This window comes from Diospyros lotus, chromosome 6, assembly GCF_014633365.1.
Source record: "Diospyros lotus cultivar Yz01 chromosome 6, ASM1463336v1, whole genome shotgun sequence".
NCBI lineage: Eukaryota > Viridiplantae > Streptophyta > Magnoliopsida > Ericales > Ebenaceae > Diospyros > Diospyros lotus.
Window position 1 is genome coordinate 3,197,270 of NC_068343.1, and position 18,063 is coordinate 3,215,332.

General features: G+C 36.2%; 2 protein-coding genes across 2 annotated transcripts; both read right to left on the bottom strand.

Annotated features, from left to right (window-relative positions):
- Positions 1-1,129: 1,129 nt before the first annotated feature.
- LOC127803674 (serine/threonine-protein kinase PBL34-like) lies at positions 1,130-9,399 on the bottom strand. The gene is made up of 6 exons (XM_052340094.1): positions 8,730-9,399; positions 5,106-5,443; positions 4,875-5,010; positions 4,038-4,174; positions 3,834-3,957; positions 1,130-2,009 (listed from the first exon to the last, which is right to left on the bottom strand). Exons 1-6 carry the CDS (start codon positions 8,908-8,910, stop codon positions 1,495-1,497), a joined length of 1,431 nt encoding a protein of 476 aa, XP_052196054.1. The 5' UTR covers positions 8,911-9,399; the 3' UTR covers positions 1,130-1,494.
- A 2,709-nt stretch (positions 9,400-12,108) lies between these two features.
- LOC127803679 (homeobox-leucine zipper protein ATHB-13-like) lies at positions 12,109-14,448 on the bottom strand. The gene is made up of 4 exons (XM_052340103.1): positions 14,330-14,448; positions 14,024-14,223; positions 13,478-13,857; positions 12,109-12,662 (listed from the first exon to the last, which is right to left on the bottom strand). The coding sequence occupies exons 2-4, from the start codon at positions 14,151-14,153 to the stop codon at positions 12,294-12,296; spliced, it is 879 nt and encodes a 292-aa protein (XP_052196063.1). The 5' UTR covers positions 14,154-14,223; positions 14,330-14,448; the 3' UTR covers positions 12,109-12,293.
- Positions 14,449-18,063: the final 3,615 nt, after the last annotated feature.

The following is an 18,063-nucleotide window of genomic DNA, read 5'->3' on the forward strand; positions in this document are numbered from 1 at the left end:
GAGAAAGACGAAAATTGTTGTTACTGCCGTTATTGGCAATTGAGAGAGAGAGAAGCAAAAGAAAGATTTGAGAAGAGAGAGAATAAAATTGAAAATGTGGAAAAAAAAAAAAACTTGAATATTTTTTTGATTATTTTTTTAATATTTAATGGGAAGTTAACCAACAATAGTCAAAAAAACTGCAACATAGCACTAAATCTTATGGGAAGTCATTGTGTTTTCTCAAAAGTCAAGGACATTTTTTATAATTTTGCCAAACCTTAAGGATGCCACCTGGAATTTACCCCAAAAGAAATTGGCAAAGACTAAAAAGCTTGGCGCCGTTGAATTTTAGATCGAAACCGATACCAGCCATGACAGTGATAATCCAGGAAGCAAGCGAGTTGATGCGTCAAATGTGAACAACATGCCTGCCATTTCCTATAAAACAAAACAGTGCTGTCCTTGGCATCAAGCATCTGCATGGTGTGGGTCTTAAGCTTGAAAACCGAACTACTATTCTTAACCAAACCTTGTTCGGCTTGGTTTTGGCTACTTTAGCCTCAGTGGCCGCATCCCTTTCCAAATTGGTATTTGGCATTCTGACAACAAAGCACTAAAATAACGCAGATCCCACTCCAGTTGGTATATTTCTAAGGAAAATGCTATTTGTACATAAGCATCCTTATAGAATGCTTACAGAAATTATATATCACGATATTTTAACATCAAAATATTATGATATTTCGCGATATATTTTGTTCATCCTCTTCTCCCTCTCTCTCCCCCCTTCCCTCGCCGTTGCAACCTCACATGTCGCCGTTTTTCGCCTCCGCCTACTCTTGCCGCTGCAATCTTTGCCGCCTCACCCCGTCGCCTCTGCCACCTTGCCCTGTCACCTTTGTTGCCTCATCGCATCACCTTTGCCGCCTTGCCGCTAGGGCCAACGGTGTGAGAGGGAGAGCGAGAGAGAGACAGAGAAAGAGATATAGTATTGAGCATTTGGGTCATTTGGATCCTTTATTGCAGGGATAAAATGGGTATTTTAATTGTCTTGTAAGTGTTTTTGTAACACATCTTTTGTACAAATAGCATGACTCATATTTCTACCACACATTTGATCTTCCAACAGCTGAGCAACAAATCTAGATAACTTTTCAGAAAAAAAAGTACAAGCCACCTGAAACACTCTGTATTTGCTCAAATTGGACAGGCTAAAATAAAAGCAATGAAACATGCAATTTAGAGTTCTATTCTGTTAAAAAAGAAATATAAATCATGGACAGATGCAGGTACACCAGAGGTTTTGAGTTCAAATTAAACCACAAGCCACGCTAGAGTGGCTTCAAGATTCTCTGCACTAGCACCTACCTCCATCACATAGACTGCACAAAGAGGCAAAACCCACCAACCTCTCAGCTCTGAAAAAAGAACTACTATCAACTTCAAGACCCAAATACAATTTTTCTCAGAGCCGCAAAATGGTTTAGTTCCTTGAGAGAGAAATAAATGAACTCAATGTTCTGGTTTTGGTGACCAGTTAGGATAGTTATGGTGACATGGAGAGACATATGAGCCGTTGGGTACAGAGCGACTCCGAGTCGGTTGGCCATTCTTCGGTACTACTCCCGTCTGTGGTCTAGTGCCATTTCTAGCATTCGGGTAGTTCCCAGCCCTATCAGCCTGCATAGCCTGGAAGTAGGAGGAGGAACAGGCCATGTCCTTGAGCTTGGGCAAGGGCTTTAGGATTTCAACAACTTCACTCATTAGAGGTCTGGCTTTTGGATCACGGCTAAGGCAATGCGCGGCCAGTGCAGCTGCCTTCTGAGCACCTCTGATTGAGAAGCAACCTTCCAGGCGGGGATCTATTAGTCGATAAAACCTTCTCCTATCTCCAAGAAATGGCCTTGCCCACTCCACCAAGTTGTGCTCCCCACTTGGTCTGTTTTTGTCCATGGATCTTCGGCCAGTCAAAATTTCAAGCAATACAACCCCAAAGCTGTAGACATCACTCTTGGATGTTAGATGTCCTGGTTCAAAAAGGACAGATATTAGACATAGAAAGTCATAGGAAGGAGCCGTGCATACAACTCGTCATATATAGGATAAGATCTGAGCAACATATCAGAATGAAATTGAAAAACAATGGAAACGAACAACTTAAAAGGTCAAAATATAAATGCCTCAGATTAAGTGTGGGTAGGCCAAATCACTGAAACATGAATTGTGTAGCAATGCAAAACACACAAGAACAGGAGGACTGGAACATAGAGTACTAAGACTAAAAAGGGAGAGAGACAAAGTAGGAGTGCTCTAATAACATGGATTCCAGATCACCAAAGATCCATGAATCTCCTAGGGTGAGAGCTTTCCAATAGATAGAGCATGGCAACCCGTTCCTCCCAGCATATAATTTATGGTAAGGATAAGGACAATCTCCACCCTAAACAATTTGAACCATCCAACATTCCTAATATTATTGAAATCCCAACACCAAACCAACTGTTTGTTCACATGCCAAGATGAACCTTTGTCTCAAGTGATGTTACCCCAATTTCAGTTATCATAGCCTTAGGTGTTTGATGTCAGCACTGCCTTTCTTCCAACACTGGCCAAGTGCCCTAATTAGCCACAACTCGGTTCAGATAGCATCCTAACTAGTGCTCATCACTTGCTGACAAAAGCATAGCCAACACGTTTGGTATTATAAGCTTGTGAAATTGTTCACAAACAACTAGGCATTCAAATGATTATCATGTGCTTCTATTGCATTTAACTCTCCATAGAATGCTCTGACTATAAAGCTTCTTAATTTTGTCAGGAGTGTGATTGCTTACTTTTCATCTGTAAAGACTACACAACTCATCTTTTGATATTTGATCACAGGCTTTTCAGCAAGATATCTAGTTGAAACATTTTGAAGGCAGCAAGCTGATCTATAACTTGTTGAGAGGCAACTATGACAGAAACCCACAATATACTACATCAATACGAAAATAGTTCCAGAAATTCAGTATTATTGTTACATTAGTTTATTATTTTTTGTTGTTAAGTTGTCCCTTTTTTAAAAAGATCTTTGTTATCAACATTTTGCAGCATGCCTAATGCATCCAGTTACATATTTAAGGGAGATTTGTAGAAGTTTTATGAATCAAATTTGAGGTAGATAGTACCAAAATTTGAGAAACCAAGCTACAAATGGTTGGCGACCTCTTCTAAGCATCAGAACTAAAATAAATATGAAACTACATGAGCAGTAATTTGTGTTTGTTCTGAGTTCATCCATGCTAAATAAGATATACATGGACTACAAAAACTTTAAGATTTTGCTCCCTAGCACATTGATCAGATCATTTTTCTAGCTATGATCATGTATATGTGCATTGCTCCTCACAAATTCCACTGAAAACTCCTCAAAAGATAATTTCCATAGCAAAGAAAACATCAAGGAGTAAGTTTAATTTACTTTTACAAGCTATACATGTGCCCTTCATTCATTTGTTTAGGATAGATTTTGGAATCATAATCCTTTTGCTTAAGTATATGAGTTATTCATATCTCTAAATCATCACGTTATCTCATGACTTAAAGTAATCAAGAGAGGGAAAAAGAAAAATAAGGAAAAACTCCAAGTTGAACCTTACTTGGAAACCATGGTGATAGACCAAATTAATGGAACCAGGAGAAATGTGCCAAAAGGGGTATTCTACATTTAAGTAGTTCCCTTCTTACAAAAAGAGGGAGGGCAGAGGAGAGAGAGAGGCATGCTTCATGTCCAAGCATAATAACAGTAAGAACGAGGGCATAGAGATTTCAAATAAACAGAAAAAGGCCATATAGTTTTAAGTGTTGACCTGTCATAACATACTCCGGGGCTGCATAACCATAAGTTCCCATTACTCGAGTAGATACATGTGTCTTATCCCCTTCTGGACCATCTTTGGCAAGTCCAAAATCAGAAAGCTTTGCATTGTAATCCTGGAAAAACAAGATTAAAAAACCAATGAGACTAAAGAATAAGTATTTCATGTTTTTCCAAAAAACATTGAGTAACATACCCCATCTAAAAGGATGTTAGAGGTTTTAAAGTCACGATATATAACTGGCCTTTCAGCTTCTTCATGAAGAAAGGTAAGACCATATGCAGCATCAAGTGCAATTTTAATTCTGATGGACCAAGGAAGAGGCAGAGACCCTGGTATAGAGATCAAGGTTGTTACCAAAGAGTGCTAAAATTGGTGTTGTAGATAGAATTGTACATTAACACTTTATCATTGATAATAATCTCCAAGTAATGGTTACTGGGTCATGAAAACTGAAGGAGACTTGAAAGGATACTGAAGTATCTCAAGACCATGGAAACAAGCATGAAAGCCAAGTGACATTGTGATTCTAAAAGTTCTTACATAAATATTGCTCTTTCTTACAGCAGTTCCCTCATAATTCATACACTACTAGAAAACCTTAAAAGTATTGAAGTAACATCATTTTCTGAATAAATATATGATAGAATTATCTTTCTCGAGTTTCTGCAAAAGTAAAAATAATTAGGGACAAATTGAAACAGTTTCCAGGATTACCTATATGTTCTTTTTATTTAGAATAAATCAAGAAGTTAAAAATGGAATATCTTATGGCTTGATAAGAAAATCACGTGAAACTATAAAAAAAAAGAAAAGTAAATAAATAAATAAATTTGGCTTGTCCAACTTTTGTCACTTCGGTCTAATATCCTTGACAGAAGAAATATCCTGGAGGAAAAGCCTATTAACGTAGAGGCTCCCATGTTATTGGTACAATTCAGGAGTTCAAGCATAGAGATCAAGGTTTATTCTTAACACAATTAGGCAACATAGATGGATACTTGAGAGAAATAATAAGTTCCAGTCACATACTTCTGAACAGGTGGTTCTCCAAGCTTCCCCGAGGCATAAACTCATATACAAGCAACCTTTGGTCATCCTCAATGCAATACCCTATCAATTTAACCAAATTAGGATGAAGGAGGTCACCAAGAAAATTTACTTCAGCCTGCCAGACAGAAAGTAGAAAGGAACTGTAAGTCATTTGCAAGTAAAACAAGTCTATTGTTCTGATGGAATCTTAGTGAAAGGAAATATCCATACAAGCCATTCTTTGTGACCCTGAAGGCCATCATGATTGAGGGTTTTCACTGCAACTGTGAGGCCCATTCCAGGTCTCACTGGGGTAGTTCCACTCTCACTGATCCAACCTTTAAAAACACAACCAAATCCTCCCTCCCCAAGAAGATTTTCAGTTCTGAAATTTCTTGTTGCTGCCTTAAGCTCACTGAAAGTGAACTTTCGAAGCTGAGAAGAAATTTTTAGTTCCTCGCCTACATTAGCAGTGGAGGGAATACTTTCTGTATTGCTTGTCGTTGAAGATGATATAACTGGAGCAACTGGTTGATCTCTGCAGGTATCATTTGTAGACTTACTCTCCACTGTTTAACATTCAAAACACAAAATCTTAGTATCTAATCATAACCAATTGGCTTGCTGAGGCATGGAAGCCGTCACGGTTCTGGAAGTTGACACACCATCAAACGCTATATCAGTCTCAGAGGAATTTTCTTAATACGGAGGAATACAACACACTAAATCTTACGCGTGCCTATATAAATGTGATCAAGATAGAAGCAGCTTTGCAAGTGGTTGACAACCAACAGATCCATGTATTGTGAGAAACACAGTAGATAATAAAGCTCCAACAATGACAATCAATGGGTTAAAACTTTTGAGTTCCTTCTGAATTTCACCATTGCATGTAAAGCTATAGCACATTAATCTTATCTTTCCATGTTGTTTTTGCCCGAGTGACACTGCAAAAATGCTAATATCAGGACAACTTGCTTGGAAGAAAAAATTTGGCTGGTTGTTTGGTAACAATGAAAATAATTCCTTTCCTACTAACTTTTTGCCAATAGAATATTCAGGTTTAAAAGAGGCAATTTGGTGTTTTATGATCTTTTACGATGGCGAAGATGAAAAATATATTTCCTAGAATGGCCTATCTTTTTTTGGTACAAGAATGGCCTAACTTTGCTAGTGCCAATAGGCAAAACAACTCATAAGTTTTGAGTTTTTTTTCATTTTTTCTAAATAACTAAAAAGACAACAAGAAGAAAAACTAAAAAGTGCAAACTCCCAAACACACGTGTAAAACAGGCCTTCCCAATGCACGAAGCTCCCTGCTTTGGCAAGGGTTGGGGATGGGCCATTTTTGTATGCAACCTTACTATTTTTTTGCAAGAAGGTTGTTATCACAACTCAACCCTATGACCTTCCAGTAATGAAGGAACAATCTTACCTTTGCCACCAAGACTGACCTTCATTTTGTGCTAACAAGAAAAAAATAATAATAACGAACTTAACAAAAAAAGTTCTTCAGAATGACCCCTAAGTTTTGCCAATATGAGTCTGGAAATTATGTTAATCATTTAGCTAACTTTTCATTCTTGCTCATCTCATAACGCATCATGCTTCTATGAACATATGCTAGTATTTTTACTCATTGGAAGATAAAAGCATCCCTAAAAGATCAGGAAAGAAGTTGACAAGACAACAGTAACTGTAAATAAAGTGGGAATAGAAAAATAAAATATGGATTTTTTTAAACTACTATATAGGAAAAAAAAATTACTAAGCTACTATCCAAACCAAATTAATTAGCAAACTACTATTCCAAGCAACAATCGCTAGTTGAACCACTGTTTCTTCACTATTTTTTTTGAGAGAGCCGCTAGTTCAATATGCGTTTCTTTATAGTATAGCTAATTTATGATAATGCGAAGCAACCAATAGTAGTTTGTCAAATAATTTCAGAGTAGTAGTAGTTTAGCAATTTTTTACAACTAATAGTAGTTTTAAAAAATCAATAACATGAAGGATCAAGGTTCAATCATTCGACATTTCTAGGTCAAATAAATTCTAACCATTAATGAGTATTAGAAAACGTAGGGCATGTAAAATATTTCTTAGTGGTTAGATAATATGCACTTGCTAATACATGAAATTTGGATCCACAAGATGTCTGGCAGAATTTATACCTGCAAACATCATCTTGAATAGGATCAAATAAGTTAATAGAATAAGGGGAAGTTCATGGTAGACATCCCATGTCAATTTGTTTTTTACACAGCATGGACTTGCATCACTGACACTGTCAAGGCCCAATCTCACATTGTTAGCCTACTAAGAAACCCCAAACGTTAATTTGAGTTTGTATTTTTGGGTAAGGGTGCCTCTAATGCTACAAGTGATATCAGAACTAACCAATGACCAATATATCATATGACTAAGAGCCAAAATGATATATTTGGAACTAAACATAAGTCAAAATTATTAGTAAATAAGATTTATGGTATAAAGAGCCTAAAAAGAAATGAGTTTGCCATAAAAAAATTTCAAGATTACTTTGTTACATTTTCTCAAACAAGTGTTATTTATAAGATTGGCCTTTCTGCATTTATTGGCATGAGTTTGGAATTTGTTATCTATTATATAACCACGCAAAATGAGAAATAATAATAAATAAAGACCTTTCCTTTCTCCTGGCAGCAGAAATGCTTTTGATATGGATGAAGCATTCTTTTCCAATATATATTTCAGCCCTGCCAGAAGTTTCCAAGCCACTACCAGTGGACCACTGGTTAGCCAGGACAACATAGAGGAATTTCCTGGAGTGTTTGGCGCTTTCCACCAACACAATCTTTTGTATGTGTTCAAAATGTGACTAGAGCAAGTGCAGTGCCCCTTTAGGTCAAAACACCCATCATTTTGTATTTTTTTCCCCTTTATATGTTATTAAGATGATATGGTATTTCATATTCTACACGAAACTTCTTGAATCATAAGGATACGTTTCTATGATCTGTAAACTTCTGTATCAAGAAACATATAAATTAAGGCACTCCATATTCAAATCCCAGAAGAGGAAGAATACAAATATGACACGTCCCACTATCAGGGCATGCACCTGTCATCATGCCTTAGTATATATAAAAGGACTCATTTTCACCATAGGCCCATGAGAAAGAGATATGGCAAGGATGTTTTGGTTAGTAAGACCATTAGGAGTCTATTCCTGATGTTTTGTCATCTTTCTTCCTTTCCTTTTCTATTGGTTACCATAATGGCTACTTGGTACTGATAAAAGAAACCAAGGCGATGATGAGGGGCTAGAATGGAAAGCCATGACACAATCTCCAATTCTTTCCCTATTCTAAACGGTAGTTAAAAGTTAAAGATTGGACAAATCAATAGGTGATCAAACATATCCAGAGTTAATGTAATTGACCAGGAAATATATCAAAAGCAGATTGCTATCAAGTACGAAAATTGATGAAAATATCAAAGACTTGGGTAGCAAAGCCAAGAACGGCAAAAACATAAGTGATCATAAAATCTAATCCGATTAGACGAAAAGGTTAACAATGCTGCACAATGAAGATAAATATTCGTCACAATCAACACACGAGAATATCACAGAAAAACATTATATTCAGGTCAAAACAATTTAAAAATGCAGAATATGACAATTGGCTGTTAGAGCAAAAAGAAACTCCATAGGAAACAAATCAACATGCACCAATTCGGGAATGTCATATTTGGGACACAGTTCCCACAATACTGACGGCAAATTTATGAATGAACATATAATCGTGTACAGAGTATTCCGAGGAAAGAAGCAGACCGAGAAAATTTGAGTAAAAGGATCGAAGAGAATACCATCCAGCGTGCTTGCGTTAAGTACAGAGACATCCAGTTTTGGCCTTGTGGGGATGCATTTCTCAAAAAATCTGAACTTAAACCAGCAACCCCTGTCCTCGCGATCGTCGTCTTCCTTCTTCGCCTCCTTTGATTCGTTCAGAACCCAAGTCTCCACCTTAACAGCAGCGCCTAACCCCATTTTCACCCAATGCCTAAATACGAATTCTTATAAGCCAGATAAAAACCTCAACCTGCAAATATCTCCCTTCTCTAAAGAATTTACCCTATTCCAAAGATTTTCAACACGAAAACCCGATGCAGAGTGCTACATTGGTACGAAGTACAGAAATCAGAACCCTAGAAAATGAAGCACAGATGTCGAAGCTTTTGGGAATCGAAAATGCAGTCGGAATTAGCAGTGGAGTGCGTGTTGTGAACACTCGGATACAGAGACACAAAGACAGAAACAGATACGAGCGAAACAATGTCCGAATCTGCTTTGGTGAAGCGTTTTCGGAGAAAGCGACGACGACGTCGACGACGCTGGTTGTTTCGAGGACAAGCAAGAAAGACAAGAGATCGCGGTGGCTAGAGAGAGAAACAGAGCGAGTGAGAGAGTGAGTGTGTGTAGAGAGAGAAGCCAAGCGTCTGCGTGAAAAGCAGTGAGCGATAGAGAGAGAGGGAGGGGATGTTTGTTAGGAATGATAATGGTGAAAAGATAGGGATAAGGAAAGGATGACAGGCTGTGACGGAAAACTGGTAAATGCGAGGTGTCATTGGTCTTTAAATGTCTGAATGACGTGAGAGTATTATGGGAAAGTGGGCCCCATTTCTGCGTCCGTCATGTAAAATTTGCAAATGACACAATAACCGCCCAACCCGGCAACATTCTGAGGGCGGGGGCCACCGACAACCAAGGGTCTTATCTCTCTCTCTCTACCTCTCTCTCTCTCTCTCTCTTGCTGGTTTATCCGGGTTTCCGGGTGGGCTGATGTGAATTTGTACCCGAACCCAGACCCAAGAAATCACGGGCTCAACATTATCTTCAAGTGAGTGGGTTGGGCTTTCGAGCTGTACGATTGAAGCTGCCAAAAAGGCCCAGGACGTAATGGCCCAATTTTAATGATTAAGACGCTCTTTAATATTATTGCCTTCTGTTTGATTTGTTATATTTTGTTGTGTTGTAAAAGTACGTAATATTGATAAAGTAATTATGGTAATTAGATGTTGTCTTGTGCTTATTAATGCTAAAATCAAATAACAAGTGTTTTATTATTATGTTGTACATTAGTGAGATGACTAAAAAATTAAGCTAGTAAGATATTAAATCGTTATTTTGTAAAGTAATAATATAATTATTATAAAGAAAGAGAATGGTTAAAAATAAAAAACATATCAATAATTGTAGGTCCATTAAGGATTATTGTGCTTTTCATAAGAAGCAGGGTCCCTTACTTTGTTTAAAAGAAACTTAACTTAACCTTTTTAGAAAAAGCAATTGTATTTTAAAAGCACAACAATACAAAACCAAAGCTATGGCTTGCATGCAAGTTCAAATTTTTAAGTCATTTAAGAGTGACGTAATAAGAGCTACAGGTAAGAAGGACAAACTTGCTTTATTAATGTTCATCATGGGGGTATTAATCTGGAATGAAAAAGGGTAAAAGATTATAACTTTATCAGATTTAAGAATTGATGAAATCTAAACCATGTTTAATTGGTTGATTCATGGGTTCAACTCATGGTTTCATACTTGGATTGATCAGGGGATTAATTGTTTCAACTAATTAATCGATTAACCTTAGTTATTCAACCAATTGATTTCTTGCTGCCCAAATTTCTGCCACTTGGACTAATTTGACAACTCGTTATCTATTAATCTTATTTGATCTGTCAACTTAATCTAATTTTCATAATTATAGCTAAGTATCTAAGGTATGCCATATTGGACCTCATAAATATTATAGAAAACCCAAACATTTCCCAAAAAAAAAAAAAAACACCTGAATCATATAGTGGTGTTCGCTAATTAAGGTGTGACTATTTACTTTATCGAATCTTGTTTGATCAAATAATTATTCTTAGTATGCTTAGATTGTCCAAGGTTTGGAACATCTCATCAACATGTATCTTTTTAAATAGACTGTACACATGGCCTAGTGACACCCACCTTACTCTTTAACCATTTCGTACCATATAAATATATATATATATGCTACTAATTATGTCTACATCATTGACTGATCAAACGATATTCAATTGATCCCACTTCGAAATCATCGTGGTTACATGGCAATGTCCAACCTAACCCTTAATTGAATTATCATTAATTTGTGCCAAACATTGGCGTCATGCACCAAACAGTACTAGTCATTTAAACTTGGGATGTCGACAGTCAACCTTAGTGACCATTGGGGCAAGGCCTAGAGATTTGTCCGGCCCTAAGAAAACTAAATCAGTGAATTTAATCACAGCCTAACAGCCTGCCCAGCCATTTATTTATTTTGTGCATGAATTCGTCACACAATATATAGTTTAATTTTTTTTTGATCGAAATAGATTAATTTTAGTCATATACAATTGCTATATATATAGGGCACAGTAGAGCGTTGCATGTTTTTGTGCAAATACTTGTATGGTTGCCGTTTTTGTCATCCTTCATCTGTCATCTGCATTATAGAAACAAAGACCCGTTTGGATGTATGGGTTCAGAAGCATTGCTATACACTCGATTTGATGAATGGACCATACAAAGATGCGATGAAAGAGAGGTTTGATTTGATGATGAAAGACAGTGTGGTGGGATAATTGGATATGCATTCACGATCTTAATTGTTGAAAGATAGGGGAAGGGGGGTGTGGCAGTGGCTCACATGGATCCACTGAAACACAGGGCCTGACACTTTCTCTCTATTGTCAGCACCATAGTTACAAAGGTCCCTGTCACATAAAATGACCCATTTCCAAGGACAGCCCTTCCCCCTTTTCCTCTCCCTCTCTCTATTAATTCTTTTCTCTTTGGCCTCTTCCCTCTTGGAAGGAAATTTCTTCTTAGATTCTTCTCTCTCTCTCTCTCTCTCTCTTTTGGAAGGATATTTTCTTTAATATTGGTTTGGTTGGGCACCCATTAACAGTCACGAACCCAATAACAAATTAAAGACGTGATCAACTCTTCGCCCCGGCCGCATCACAAAGAACCTTCTTCAAAAGCACCTTCCATGCATTTTTAAATCACACAGAGCCATGATTCTAAAGCACCACCAGCTATTTAATTGAATTTTAAAGAATTGCAGAAAAGACAATCTCTCTCTTCTCGTGTCATGGCCGCTGGCACAGCGAGAAACTCTTGGCTCACTCCTTGGCAGATGCATGCAAATTTCGTTAATGGGGCCAAGACTTGCAAAAAAATTTAATATTTCATAATTAATTAATTAACAAGCTGGTGATCAACAATAGTGTATATTAAATCCAAAAATGGATGTCCATTCCTCCTACACGCCACTCTTACAGAAATGAGTAAAAAAAAAATTTGAGAATTGGGTTTTGGTTTCGGTACTGGAGATGCTGTTGCTTCGGCTGTGGCTACGGCCATGGCCAAAAACCCGACTGCTCGTCCATGCCGGTGGCGAACATTTTGCAGAAGCTTTCATCGGCCGGAGCCACCTGATGATCAATTTTCTGGTATTGATGATGATGAAGAAGATCTGATCTTGAGGAGCTTTGTAGGAGATGACTGTTAACATTTGTGGCCGCAACCATGGATGGATGGAAGATGGGTTTATTGCTTTGAGTAGAATATAATAATGGCCTGTCTGTTGCCGGTGTTCTTGTGGTGGCCAGATTGAATTCGCAACTGTTGTCACTCGCATTGCTCCAAGAACCCTGATCGGTTTCTTTATTCAGATTAATGGGCCCATTTCCAGTAGACTCCATACCTTTTAGAGTCAATAGCTGCAACGTTTTTGGATCAGCCAATTGAGATAATGCAGGGATTTGACAGCAATTTAACCTCGGATTCTTTCAATGGAAGAAAAAGCTATATATGGGAATAGACCTTAATACAATAATAAAATAATGACAACCATGCCCCATTTGAGTTGTGGGGCGAGGCGACTAAATATTAAAGAAACAGTTTTTCTGCCGCGCCTGAAGCTTCCAAACCATTTATGAAGCAATCCATCGATCGACTCAAAAGCAAACTAAAAGACGGCCACTTTCATGGCGCCCTGCAACTCTCACTCACTTACATGCTTGATGAATTCATCTTCATCAAATTAAAATACTCTTAACGTCCAAAACACGTATGAATTAATTCCTCAAAAAGGAAAAGTATATACAAAACTAGCTAGGTATCGCATTTTTACATTAGAAGAAGAAATCCTCACTTCAACCTAAAAGATCAAATGCTATTTCCCCTGGAAAACCATCTAAACTAGAATTGCTTCTTCACGACTATATGAGAAATCGTTTTCACAGAAGGCAGAGTATCAAGTTAAGATCCACCTGAAGAGGCAGAAAAAAAAAAAACCAGAAACTATATATTTTTAATTTCTTAGCTGAGCAGAAACCTTTTCTGGGAACCTGAGTTTAAACCACACACACACACACACATATTAATCACACTGCAGGGTCTAGGTGAATTTTTTCATCTGCGAATTAATCTATGGTTGACTAGACCTAGTAACGAATTTGAGTGATTCATATATATATATATATATATGCAGTTATATAGAAAGAGAAAATAAGAGATGGTGATTGATTAGTACCTCGGCGTGAAGCTTGTTGTTCTGGGCATGAAGGGCATCGTTGTCAGCCTTAAGAGCCTCAAACCTTCTCTTCAAAAGATCATAATCCTTCTCCAGTTGCTTGGTCTTCCACCTAGCCCTCCGGTTCTGGAACCATATGGCCACCTGCCTCGGCTGCAGGCCCAGTGCCCTAGCCAGCTGCATTTTCCTCTCAGGCTCCAGCTTGTTGCCCAGCTCGAAGCTCCTCTCTAGCGCCTTGACTTGCTCCATGTTCAGCCTCTTCTTCTTCTCCCCAAGCTGCGATCCGTCGTCCGACATGTCGTCGTCTCCATGTACCTCTTCACACTTGCTTCCGACCCCTGAAAACGACATGGATCTCCTCATTTGCACAGCTGAAACACCTGCAACCTTAACGCTCAAACTCAGATATGAACCCAATAATATTTGAGCAACATATAAGCTATATATATAAAGGAAAAGCTCGAGAAAAGAGTGAACAGAGAAATGGAGACCGTGAAATAAGGTACCCTTAAACTAAAGTTTAGAAGAGAGAGAGAGAGACACGACCATGGAAGTCTTGAGGCGGACAAGGAAGAAGGCTGGGAGGAGGGTGGTGGCTGTGGGGGTCTTCATGTGACTGAAACATGAACTGATGATGATCAGCTGAGACAAATGCCATGGCATCATCACAGATCATGTCCAATATTGGCCTATACAACCAGAACCTAACAGTAGGCTGATGACTGCCTGACTTCTTGCGATGTGCCCTGTAGAGAGAGAGAGAGAGAGAGATGGGTTTTGAGACTGGAAGACAGCAGAGATCTAGAGAGAGAGAGAGAGAGTATAGTCTAATTTATAAGAATTTCTAAGCACCTCTAGTGTTATGTTATATGCTGTTGCGACTTGGGTACCAATGGGTAGTGGTGCTCTGAAAGATTATACCCCGAGAAAGAAATTAACAATAAAAAGCTTACAAGATAAAAACTTCTAATTATGCCCACTTCACATTGATCGATGACTAAGAAAAATTATTCTATATATACTGCCACGGTAGTGACTATGATCATAATTATATTCTATTAATGAATTTTTTTTATATTCTACCTAGTTACGTCATATAAGAACTATAATATTGGTCCAAAATTATCTGCAACTTGATTTTTTTTTTTTTTCTAAGATTCCCAACAATTTAAAAGATTGATACCTTCAATAAATTGACAACTATATATAACAAAATAATTCATATATTCATATAAATCGAATAAAGATTTAATGCATTACAATAAAAAGGGGTTAAGGCAACCCAGTGTAACTGAGAAGTTAGTTGTGTCGGTACAGTGTGCAAGAACGGCAAGTTCGAGTGAGGACGTTTAAAATATAACATGTTACTGCATCCAATTCAGAAGGCGCTGGGAAAAATTTATGGCTGCACTCGAAGAAGGTACATGGCTCATAATGTGACTGTGATATCTTTTAAGTTTACATGACAAAACAAGCGGTACGTATGCTGCACAATGAAAATGATGGAAGACGCTTCCATTGCCAACCACCGTCCAGGCCAACTTCCCGGAAAGCTAAAGCGAACCTTTCACTGTCCGACGGCAAAAGCTTGCGGTAAGTCTAGTGAGACATTTCGACAAACAGTTGGAGTGCAAAAAATCAGTACATATATGGATGCGCATATATATATATATATATAGTTATAATTTTAATATGAAGTCTGACCTGAAAACAAGCTAATGTCTCACATGGTGTTGGTTTATGTTAGAGGGGTAGCCCCCTCTAGTTGTGGATGGCTAGGTTGGATCCATGTTACTTGCTGTTTGCCCATTTCAAATTTAATTTCGATTTTGAGAGAGATTTCCCTCTATCTTCCCCCCACATGTTCCCATGTGCATGCATCTCCCCTCTCATGTCAACGAGTTTTCTTCACAATCATTATCCATTAATATTAATTATATTAATATTTTGGGGGACCCTATCTCTCGTTTTATTTAAAGATTAGGTTAATTACTTCTTCTTCTTCTTTTGGGGGGGGGTGTTAATTATAAGAATTATAGAGATTTGTACAAAAACATTTTGTATAAATGAATTAATTTTGACTTGTTTATATATATATATATATATATTCATGTATCGGAAAGAGAGAGAGAGAAATTAAAATCTATAAGAATGAATTATAATTGCTATTTATAACCATAGTTTCTACATAAAAATATTACATTTTTATTGGTAGACACAATGGGAATGCAGTTGATAGTCGTTGAGATGATGCTTCCCCCTTCCAACTTGTTATATTAATATTGCTCCTAAACAAACACACACACACACACATGATGGATTGTCAAATATAAAAGTGTATGCTCATGTAGTGATTGGCTGCAACAAGATTCATAGGAAATGGTACCAACTTAAATATTATTGTTTTTTATGTTGTTTTCATTGATCTTTGGACACTAAAATTTGACATATCCTTTGATGTATAAAAATATTAAATCGGTGTGGTTTTAATGTTTCTTATCTCAAAAAATTAATAAATATTAAAAAAACAATTTTCAAGTTATTTTTATAATTTTAAAAACGTTTTAAGTTTTTGACAACACAAAAAAATCATTATTCGACTATTCAAATAACATGAAAAAAATCAAAAGTTGTACCTTCCCTATCTATCTATCTATCCAACGAATGGAAGGGCATAATCCCTTGGTTTTCTATCCCTTATGTGTCGTAGGGTTGAAATCAAAAAATATGTTACTTTATTGATGTTTCCTCACTTTTTCGATAAAATCTTTTCGTATTATATTATTTTATAACATTGAAAATGCAATGACCACATTAAAAATGGAAATAATCTGTCTTTATTGTCCTCACAATTATATTATAAATAGAAGTAGCTTCTATTTATATTTGTTGAATGGATAATATAATTTATGTTTACTTTAATTGAATAATTATTTTTTATTAAAAATTATATTTACAAAAAGGCTTTATATATTTTTTATTTACAGGTTTTCTTGAGTTTTCACTTTTTACTTTTTTTTTAAATATTACTTTTTTTTATTTTCGTTTCGTTTGTATCATATCCGTTTTTATTTTCGTCCAATATGGATGTTATATTAATATTAATAAAAACATCATTTTCGTAAACTATTTATCTACTTCAACCATGGATGTGTTTCACTAATTTAAGCGAATACAAAATAAATTAGGGTTAGACAAAATTGTAAAGAAAAATTTATAAAGAAATATTAAATACATGATAAATAAGCATAAGAAACTCAATTTAAAGAAGCCCAACTGGGGGCGTAACAAGGAGATCATCTAAGGCTTATAAGCCAAGCATAGAGTGGACCTCATGCTCAATTTCTAATCTTGTCAATCCAAAATAGAAAAAATGACAACCCCCGAAAACCGGCTGGGAAAATATAATCCTAAGTTGGGCTGGGCCTCAACCTAGCCCAAATACATGCAGGACGGAAAACCTGTTAGTATAAGTCCCATTCTAATTGTTGGCCCAGAAACTCAAAGCCCACAAAAGGCCATTATTTCCCCCAAACCAGTACCATAATATGAAATTAATAGCTTGAAGCAAACTTGTTAAAATCGAGATTTTAAGTGAGAACGAAAAATGATCTATAAAATTAAATCGTAAGATTTTAGAGATAATTAATTTTTTTAATATATAAATATATATTCAAAATGATATAATTTTATAAAAAAATAATTAATATTACTTAATAACATGATTATTATAATTCGCAACCGTAAATTTTATAAATAAAATATACATGTATGCACTTATTTCAAAATAATTTCATCAAATGATTTTAAAAATACTAAATAATATAAAATTTCTAAATATTAAGTTCATCATTTGTCATCATTCATCCATAATCAAAATTTTAAATATTAATTTATATATAATATAAATTTCAAAGTTTATCAAGTTTAGTTTACAATATTGAATCGCGAGTCAACTCTAATTTTATAAAAATTTAAATTTATAAACAAATTAATTCGTTTAAAACTACTTTTAACTCGTAAATTCAAACGAATTTACTAGCCAGCTTCACAATAATAATATAAGTCCCATTCAATTTGCTAAGCCCGGAAGCTCAGAGGCCACAAAAGAGTAGCTTGAAGGGCGATTATGATCATAATTTGGAAGAGAAAAATATTTAAAAGAAACAAATATAAAAAGAATAATTTCGTAGCATCTTAACAAATGGCAGAAAGGATTCGAAGAGTAAAATCAAAGATAAAGTAAAGTTTTATCTCTATCTTATGGGGTAATGATAAGAATAATGAATATATAATTCTTGGAACCCATAAAGGACAGAAAGTATGTTTTACTCTAACTAACTATTTTTTGCTTATTACTTAGTATTATGATCATCGTAAATGATTATCCATTCATTTTTTCACTTTTGTAATTAGAAGTATGCTTTACCTCTTATGATTGCAAAGGATATAAATAAAGTGATTATTATTCCAAATGACTTCCCGTTAACGTCGTCGTGGTGGATTCATTAGCCCGGCCCATCAACGAAGCTGCCCAACTGGGCCCACAGCTCTGTCCAATTGTTACCTTTTTCGATGCTCCTTAT

What these genes read in the sequence shown, in the direction of transcription:
- LOC127803674 (XM_052340094.1), bottom strand. Translation starts at nt 8,910, where the DNA reads ATGGGGTTAGGCGCTGCTGTTAAGGTGGAGACTTGGGTTCTGAACGAA. An exon ending in GGAGAACCACCTGTTCAGAA is followed by an intron (nt 4,175 to 4,874) that starts GTATGTGACTGG and finishes TCTCTATACCAG; the next exon opens with GGTCTCTGCCTCTTCCTTGG. An exon ending in CTAACATCCTTTTAGATGGG is followed by an intron (nt 3,958 to 4,037) that starts GTATGTTACTCA and finishes TTGTTTTTCCAG; the next exon opens with GATTACAATGCAAAGCTTTC.
- LOC127803679 (XM_052340103.1), bottom strand. Translation starts at nt 14,153, where the DNA reads ATGATCTGTGATGATGCCATGGCATTTGTCTCAGCTGATCATCATCAG. An exon ending in TCCGCCTCAAGACTTCCATG is followed by an intron (nt 13,858 to 14,023) that starts GTCGTGTCTCTC and finishes TTAAGGTTGCAG; the next exon opens with GTGTTTCAGCTGTGCAAATG. An exon ending in ACAACAAGCTTCACGCCGAG is followed by an intron (nt 12,663 to 13,477) that starts GTACTAATCAAT and finishes AAAACGTTGCAG; the next exon opens with CTATTGACTCTAAAAGGTAT.